The sequence below is a fragment of the Gopherus flavomarginatus genome, chromosome 9 (genome assembly GCF_025201925.1).
Source record: "Gopherus flavomarginatus isolate rGopFla2 chromosome 9, rGopFla2.mat.asm, whole genome shotgun sequence".
Lineage (NCBI taxonomy): Eukaryota > Metazoa > Chordata > Testudines > Testudinidae > Gopherus > Gopherus flavomarginatus.
The window spans coordinates 16,651,238-16,660,873 of record NC_066625.1 but is presented as its reverse complement, the minus strand read 5'-3'; the positions used below and the strand labels follow the sequence as shown (position 1 = coordinate 16,660,873).

Below are 9,636 nucleotides of genomic sequence, written 5' to 3'. Positions count from 1 at the left end.
GTATGCATTGTGGGAAATGAATGAGGGTTTACTGCAGTCAGTAATTACACTCCTCACTCACCTAAAATGCCAGGTTTGTAATTGCTACCACTACTCCTCCTGGGAACATAATAAATAGTAAAAGGCTCACCTTGTCAAATACTGTTGTTCCTAATTATTGCATTTGGATTCTGTCAAGTGCAAATTAAATATAGAAAACAGTAAGGGGAGAAAATACATCAAATGGCAGGTGTGTTGATCATGACCAGGATAGATGATAAGGAGGCATTTTATTACTCAATCTTCTTTTAGTTCTCCTCAGCTTCTGCTACAAAATGGTAATGCCAAATGCTGCCCAGTCTAAGGTATGCTTCTTCCCCAGTATTTCACCTGTCAAAATCGAGATTCGTCTTAACACCAATGGTGAAAGCCTGGCCCCATGTAAGTCAATGGCAAAGTTTCCTTTAACTTCAGCGTAGTCAGAATTTCACCCCATATTATAAAAAAGGGAGGAGGAGGGACAATGGTAGATGAATGAAACCCAGATGCCTTTCAGATGTAGAATACTGGAGTTAATGGCAAATGGCACAGTCATCCTTCTGGAAAACCAAGACACCTATTTGCACAGCTGCCGCATTAACTATGCAGAGATCTGGACAAGTTCTGTGGGGATGAACTTTGCCTTCTCATTTCTATCCTGCTGAAGCTGACGTCTCGGCTTGTAATTATTAATTAACTATCCTGGTAGCGGAAGTGCAGCTGTGCATCTCAGCTGTAATTCAGAGTGAGAGACACAGCCTCAGGGACCTGGGAGCTATTGGAAATGTCGACCAGGTATCACAAAGCAGCCGCGGATGGCAACCTGGATCTGTTGAAAGAAGCCACCAGAAAAGATCTCAATACCTCAGATGAAGATGGAATGACAGCCACCCTCTTGGCAGCTTACCATGGGTACCTGGAGGCAGTGGAAGTCATATGTAGGAGAGGGTAAGCATAGCAGTCCTTAGTCTCCCAAAGCCTGCCAGACAAAATTATAGCTAGTAGTTGGCTTCCATTAATGCAAATTGTGAAGCAAACAGATCATTCCTTCTTCTCTAATTGACTTGAATGTGACACTGGGGTTATGGTGGTGGTGGGAATGGCACTTAACATTTAAACCAATATTTGTAGTTTGTTTTATACCTGGTTTCAGTAGCTTCTTCATTTCAGTTACGCAGCCTTAGGCCCTGATCCTGTAAACTGATCAGGGTGAACAGACCCCTGTATTCCTGTTGAGCCCCATTGAAGTCAATGGGGCTACAGGCGGCTGCCTTCATGGAGCAGCTTCCACAATTAACACTTCAAGACAACAGGAGATTGGCCATTAGTGGTGGGGGTCACACCCATTGTTTTAATATTCCTTAGGGCTGGTCCACACTACGGTGGGGAAATCGATCTTAGATACGCAACTTCAGCTACGTGAATAACGTAGCTGAAGTCGAATATCTAAGATCGGATTACTCACCCGTCCATTAGACGCGATATATCAATCCCCGAGCAATCGATTTTAACCTGCCGATACGGCGGGTAGTCTGGACATGGCCTTAGAAACTGGCTCAGCAGAGAAATCCCTCCTTGAGAAGTCAACAGCAGCAAACAATACAGTTTATCAAAACGTTAATGCCCCTTGTTTCCAAAGTACAGATATTTTGTAAATGTAAATACCTAACAATCTCACGGTGATTTTCAGAAGGAAACCAGAATTGTGTGTTAGAGAGGACTGAACACAAAATTATGATTTCTCTGCTCTTCGTAGTTTTAGAAACAGTCATAATGCCTGGATAGCATTCAGAGCTGTTGTTGGAGTTTTAGTTAGGCTTCCTGCAGACTGAAAAGGAATTAAATATAGAGTATTCCTCCAGGAGCTTTCTCTGCTTCGGTACTTGGTAGTAGTAATATTTCTAATTCTAACTACTAAATGTACAAATAGCAATAAATAACATAAAAAGTCATTCCCTCCTCTAGATTATCCACTGTATTCTGTCTCCTCTGAGTCTGTCTTTTAGGCTTTGATCCTGCAATAAGATTCACCAGAGGATACTTTTTTTTTTCCTGTGCTGGGTCCCATTGAAACAAATGTTGTTTCTAGTATGAGAGGGAAATTAAATCAATGTGTTCTTTCATATAGGGTACAATAAACCAGAGGGAAGATCAGAAAACCAATGAAAAAATGAATGGTTATTTAGACATGTTTTGTCTTTTTCTTAAAGACAGAATGTAAACTATAGAATGCAAATGGGTTCTGTGCATGGTAAAGCTTAACAGCTAGAGGTTCCTCTTTGCTCATTGATCTTAGGTGTGGCAATAGTAATTACTTTATTACCCATAAAGAAGACCTATAAACTGTGTGGTTACTGCGATTACCTTAGGAGAAGCAAAAATAGATCCTGAGCTGCTGTATATTGACATAGCTCTGTTGAAGTTACTGAAGTCAGCAGAGCTACATCAGTTTACAGCAGCTGAATTTTTGACCCACAATGTTCAGAAGATAGAAGAGAAGGAGCAACTAACAGAGAAAAAGAAGATAAGATTATATTTTCCTAGGTTCCAATGTCTCATGTATGATGTGTAAGTTAGGGCATGTGTCACAGAGCATCCAAACTCCCACAAGACTGTTTTCTCTCTTCATTTTAAATCTTAAATCTTTTTCACTCAAATCAGCTTGAGACAGGACAACTTTGGGATGCTGTTGCCATTGAGAGCCTCAAACAGTAGTTACAGCTTTCAGGAACTCATCATCCATTTTAACCTGAGATTCCCTGACTTTGTAGGTAGTCCACAGTGACTCACAGAGACACTATTCTAGTCTGAAAAATGTCCATTTGGGTCTCTGGGAAATGCTGCACTTTGGAAGGTTTTAAAACAAGGCTCAAGTCAGATGGCATTTTCTTGGTAGCTATTATTTTTAATAAAATCCTCTTATCCTCGAAGCAGAATAGCCTTCTGCAGTTTTCTGACAAAGACACTCATATACAGTGGAAGTTTTTCCTCAGAATGGCTACAGATTTTCAGGCTCTGAAGCTTGGAACGTATTCATTCTAATGTAAAACAAAACCACAGTAATAAGGAGCCATTGTCATCTACATTGCACTTTGCCCTCACAGTCACCAAGGGCCAGATTGTGCCTGGCCTTTGTGTACTGCACAAGGGGAGGAGAAAGCAAGAAAGCTTTCCCCCTATTTGCAACCCCAGTGACTGGGAGAATCGGCTTCCTTTGAGTTATCAGGCCCATTGCTTCCTCGTGTCCAGGTGTGCAAGAGAACCCAAAGAGGGCAAACCCATAAACACGTGCCTAATTTTATCCATTGTCCCATTGAGCTGAGTTAGAATCAAAACCTAGTTTGCAAAGTGCTTTGAGATGCTAGGATGGAAGGCATCAGAAGGGAAAATAATTACAAATGATCGACGGCTAAAATTATGGACATAAGCAACCACCGTTTTAATACGTATCACAATGAGAGAAAGGATGGACTAGTAGGGATGCTAATCTTACTGGGTTTAATTCCCTACTTCACCTCATGCTTCCCTTGGGACAAAAGGCAAGTCATTTAGTCTCTCTGTACTCCAGTTCCCCCGCTGTAAAATGCGGGTGGTAACACTGTCCTACGTCACAGGGTTGTAAGGATACACTAGAAGTTGTGAGGTGCTCAGATACCATGGTAATGGGGGCTGAATAAATAACTTAGAATTAACGGTGAATCATTTAAAGCATCTCTTCCAGTGACATTTGATGCCAGAGATTAATGCCCGCTGGAGATTTTGTGATGATACGATCTCTTTCATTCACATTTGGTGAACCAGGCTCTGAACTTTAAAATCTGTGAAAAAGTGTGACCACACTGGTAAAAGGATGCACAAAATTGAGTTACCTTTTGAGCCACTGATAATATAATTTAAGTCTGCCTAATATGAGAGAAAAGATTCCAGTTTATTCTAATCTATAGACATCAGGATTGTGTGAAATTAATGCAAGAGGGAGAGAGAAACTATACTTCTCACTGGCTTTAAATTAAAAGGAATGGATATGACAATTTTATTTTCAAATGAGTTTCTGCTTTTAAAAACCCAGGGGCAAAAACAGTTTAAGAAGAACAAAGGAGTTGAAGAAAAAGGATAGCTTCTCTCTGAACTATATTTAATTGCAGAGAAGACAAATGTCTAGCATCAGGGCTTTGCTCCTAATAATTTACCTATTAATTATCAATCAAGTTGCTTCCATGGAGACTATGAGTATTTATTGAGGCAGTGGAATACAGTAGTCTCCACCCATTGTGCCTGCATCTTACATTCGAAAGGAAAGGCTCATCAATAATTCTTAAAAACATTTTGAGTGAAATCCTGGTCTCACTGAATTCAATGAAAATTTTGCCATTGACTTCAATGCGGCTAGGATTTCACTGAATCTAGGGTCTGATCCTCCTCCCACTGAAATCAATAGTAAAACTCTCTGAGATGCCCATTTGAAACACCATTCCTGAACAGCTTCTCCTTGGCTGGAGAGGGAGATGGTAATTTGTTGTTGGCCTACATGAGGCATGACACCCCCTCAGTCGTACTAGCTGGCTTGTTGGCAGGTGCAGCATGCCTTCACCCACTTTACACCCCTCTGCTCCAGGGAGTTAGTGAACAAGCATGGAGTGCCTGCAGTAAAGATCTGGGAATCCCATGCCTGGGTACAAAGGACAGTTCTTATGCCTATGTGGGCCTGTAGTCCACATCATGTTCTAGCCCTAAGAGTTTTCTCAGCACCACAGAGGGAGTTGGCGTCAGCACTCGGATTAGAGCTCAGGCCACACATCCAGCCATGTTCAGCCCTGGACTAAGCAGGTGCAACACCATTAAAGACGGTGGAGTTGCACCCACTTTTCTTCAGTAGAGCTGCATCCAGTTACAGCAGGACTGAATTTGGCCCTGGATCACAGTTCATTCCAATTGCATTGAGTGCTATGTTTGAGCTGTGTTTTGACATGCCCACCTTACTCCTATTTTGCTTTTCAGCGGTGACCCTGACAAATGTGACATCTGGGGGAACACACCTCTCCATCATGCGGCTTCTAATGGTCACATTCACTGTGTCTCATTCTTGATTAACTTCGGAGCCAATATATTTGCCCTGGATAACGATCTGCGCACTCCTCTGGATGCAGCTGCCAGCAGGGACCAGCATGAATGTGTCAGAATCCTAGACAAAGCTGCTTCTGAACAGAGTGTAATGAATCCCAAAAGAGTCGCCAAACTCAAAGCCCAGGCCCCGAGGAACGCTGAGAAACAAATCAAAGAATGTGAAAAGCGCCAAGAGAAACACCAAAACGAAATGACCAGGAATTTTAACAAAGAAAAGTTTGGATCAATGAGTTCTACCAGTGCAACAGCCTCCAGGACAAAGGTGTCCAATTTCTTTATTCCAAATACATTGGGCTCTTTCCCCAAAAATCTGAAGGACACCTTCAGGATGAAGTCAAAAAAGAAAGATGAAAACGCAGGTGATCAGGAAGCACAAAGCAATGGCCAAGAAGATGATAGGGCTGGGCGAACTACCGTGATGGATGTATTCAGTGAAAAAGATGAGGATGAATTATGTAATGACTTTAAAGGGAAAAATATTTCTGAAGATGATGGCGAGCAGGAGCATGTGTCCATTTTCAAACGGCCAGGTCTCGGCAATATTGTGTTTAGACGGAATTTGTCTGCAGGGATAAATGCTGAAGAGATGTTCTCAGAGAAAGAAGAAATAAGTTTTAAAATGCCAACTGAGCTTTTTCGGCATGAAAGGGCTGAGAGCACAAGTGAGCTAGATACTGAAAATGATTTCGATGTCCCTTGGAATGAGGATGAAATTGGATGGGATGATGATGAAGCTGAGAGCACCCCTCTTGAGGTATTTCTGGCATCACAGAATCTGAATGAGTTTGTTCCTGTCTTTATGAGAGAAAAGATTGATTTAGATGCCCTCATGCTATGCTCCGATGAAGACCTACTGAGCATACAAATGCAGCTGGGCCCAAGGAAGAAAGTCCTCAGTGCAGCAGATAGAAGAAAGCAGGCACTGGAGAAACCTGGGAAGCTTGTAGATACTCGCTTATAAATAAATGTGCCTGTTGCAATAACTATGCATTAATTCATCATCCTTTTGCTATTTTAAAGCCATGTATGATTCTTTTCTGGCATCTTCCACAGGAAAAGACAAAGGGGTTTCCAGATGATTAAGAGTGCACAATGGGACCAATAAAGAACATCAGTTTGAATGGATGACCTTTAGATCCTGACAAAAAGAAAGAGAATGCAGATAGGTAAAGAAAGGGCCAGAAGATATGGAAAAGGCCAAGACCATAACAGGGTTCAAAAAAGAACTAGATAAGCTCGTGGAGGATAGGTCTATCAATGGCTATTAGGCAGGATGAGGTATGGTGACCCTTGCCTCTCATAGAATGTCAGGGTTAGAAGAGACCTCAGGAGATCATCTAGTCCAACCCCCCTTCTCAAAGCAGGACCAATCCCCAGATAGATTTTTGACCAGATCCCTAAATGGCCCCCTCAAGGATTGAGCTCACAATGCTGAGTTTAGCAGGCCAATGCTCAAACCACTAAGCTATCCCACCCCTGTGTTTAAACTGTTTGGCAAACCTGTTCTGTTCGTTCCCTCTGAAGAACCTGGCATTGGCCACTATCAGAAGACCGGATACTGGGCTAGGTGGATCTTTGATCTGACCCAGTACGGCCATTCTTATGTTATTACATTCTTATGTAAAAGAAATAGTTCCAGAGATTAATCCTTCCCACTTAAAGATTCTGCTAGGCATATCTTCTTTTAACAATCTTAATGATGTAAAATATTACTGACAGCCAGTTACATAAAAGTCTTCCCTGCACTCTATAAGCAATGTGCCACAAGGCATTTCCAACCACCAGAGATCTTTAATTTTCTGTACCACAAAATAAGGTAATTTTCAGAATCTGAATACATTGCTGCAAGGTGTCTTCATTGACAGTATTTGAGAACTGTGTGATTGATCTTGATTTTGACTGTATCCCATTGACTCTCTTATAGGCTCTGAATGAATGAATGAACTCTTTGTGCCAATAAGTTTCATATTCTTGTCATTCATGTTTTCTCACTGCTCAAGAGATGTTCCATAGTTTTTTAAAAAAGTGAAACTCCTGACAGAGCCACATTTAGTTTGAGTTGTATGTTCCTCTTTCTTGTCACATTAGTTGCAAAAGTTATTGTTTGATAATGGATACAAGGGCCTTCAATTACAAGAAGATGTAGGGTGTTTTTTTTACTGAGGCCAGGGGAGGGTTGGCTAGCATTTGTATTAGTTTAATTTGACATGCCCTTTGCTTGGTCTCTAAAGAAATGCATTTTCCCTGCAGAGTTCTGAAAATTAGGGCCCTACCATTTTTAATGGAATTTGTATTACTAATGCCCAGTATTTTCTACTGGTCACTCATGGTTTCAGCTTGGAAGCTGTATGTAACAGGGTGTATATACCCATGGGGAGGAAGGAAAAATAACTCTGTCCTAGATGGAGGCATGTACAGCTGGCCTCACCTCATTAAAGAAGCAGGCCTTCAAAACAAAGTGATGGCACTATGCAGGAGGGCCTTGGTTCCAAGAAGGACCGGCCTCTTCCAAGTTGCTGGATTGAGAAGACCTCTGCTTACGAGGTGTGATTGCTCAGAGGGTTAGATCCTCTGTAGGACTGCTGGTGCAGTGTCCCCTAGAGAGCCAGGGCTGTGTGATGGGAGTTAATCCCTCCTCTTAACCCGTGTTGCACTTGTTGGGTCTTGCTCTGTGACCCCTGAAGTCAACTGGACCCTAAGCTGGGGGGGAAGGTAGACACGTTAGAGGGTAGGGATAGGGTCCAGAGTGACCTAGACAAATTTGAGGATTGGGCCAAAAGAAATCCGATGAGGTTCAACAAGGACAAGTGCAGAGTCCTGCACTTAGGATGGAAGAATCCCATGCACTGCTACAGGCTGGGGATTGACCGGCTATGGAGGAGCAGGATCTATGGCCTATGGCAAGGGGTGGACAATTGGATGTACTGTATATAAAGTGTTTTGCTGAAAATGTATATATTTCTGGGGGCACAATTACACCAGCCCCCAACCAAACTACACACATCTATATGCTGCTATCAGGACTCTGGTGCACAAATGGATCTGTAAATCTTATTGCTGTGAATAATCAAACCAGGGCATACTGTCTGATTCCATACCAAGTGGTTAAGTTGGTTTGGACAATAACCCATTTCTCTGTGGACATTCAATGAACTTATTATGTGAACAAAAGCATGTAAAACCGGCAGGGGCAGCTTGTTGCAACTGGACACATTAAGATCTTAACCCTGTCGAAGGAGGAGAGGCAGTGTTTTGGTAGTGGCTTGGATGTGGGACCATACTGCAGTGGTCAGGACTCGGTGTTGCTGTGCATTGTATATTGTTAACAGTACTTGTGTTACGCTGCATATGCAGATAACCTATAAGTAATGTAGTAAGCCCTCTCCACCCCACAGTGTGCAAGACAACCTGGACCCAACCTTCTCGGGCCCACTATAATGGGAAGTCTGAAACACTAATTGGAAGAGGTGTGGTACGCCCGTACGAGAGAAGGTGCAGGGCACTGTACTACACAAGGGGCAGTGGGACAAATGGAATATTGACACCTTCCACCTTGATGCCTGGTCCTATCAGGAAATGTGTCGCCATATGTCCTACGCTTTTCCAGGGATACCTGAGCAGGAGGATCCCAAAAGAAAAAAAAAAAGGGGGGGGGGTGGAGTGTTAGGATAGCCTATCTGCAAAGGCCTATATTTTAAGAATTTAGGTGTATTCTTATCACTTAGCTAGTTATAGAGGTATAAAAGAAAGAATCAAAATCTGTGTAATGGCCTTCTCTTACTGTGACAGGCTAAGGCCTTCAGCTAAGACGTAGTTAGGCAGCCATAAGCTGGGAAGTGTATGGTCACATCCTCACATTCCAAACTAGTCACATTGAAATAAGGTGCTATTGGGCTATTAGGAATACAATCCTGTCCTGATATTCCTATCACCTCCAGAGAAAGGGAAGAGCCTAGAAGATGTAAAAGGAAACTTAGTTTGATCGCATCCTGTCTGGCAAGAACTCACTTATCAATAGACACAGCTGGAGAACCCTTATGTCTGTATAGATGTAGCTGTGAAATCCTCACTTCTGTATTGTTTTGTATGTTTATTTGCATGGTCTCTTGGCCGGTTCTGTAATTGTTTCTGTCTACTGTATAATTAGTTTTGTTGGGTGTAAACCAATTAAGGTGGTGGGGTATAACTGGTTAAATAACCATGTTACAATATGTTAGGATTGGTTAGTTAAATTTCGGTAAAATAATTGGTTACGGTATAGCTAAGCAAAATGCAGGTTTTACTATATAGTCTGCAGTGAATCAGGAAGCGGGCGGGGAGGAATGGGAACAGGGACTGGGGATGGGGGAATTGGGATCATGTTTTGCTAAAGGGGGAATGGGAACAGGGGATGGGAACAGGGACACAGGCAAGGCTCTGTGGTGTCAGAGCTGGGAAGGGGGACACTGAGGAAGGAAACTGGAATCATGCTTGCTGGAAGTTCACTCCAATAAA

The 9,636-nt window shown here is 42.4% G+C and overlaps 1 protein-coding gene across 1 annotated transcript; it reads left to right on the top strand.

Moving 5' to 3' along the window:
* Positions 1–802: 802 nt before the first annotated feature.
* Positions 803–6,103, top strand: ANKS4B (ankyrin repeat and sterile alpha motif domain containing 4B). Its single transcript, XM_050966753.1, has 2 exons — positions 803–966; positions 5,017–6,103. Exons 1-2 carry the CDS (start codon positions 803–805, stop codon positions 6,101–6,103), a joined length of 1,251 nt encoding a protein of 416 aa, XP_050822710.1.
* The last annotated feature ends 3,533 nt before the right edge of the window (positions 6,104–9,636 follow it).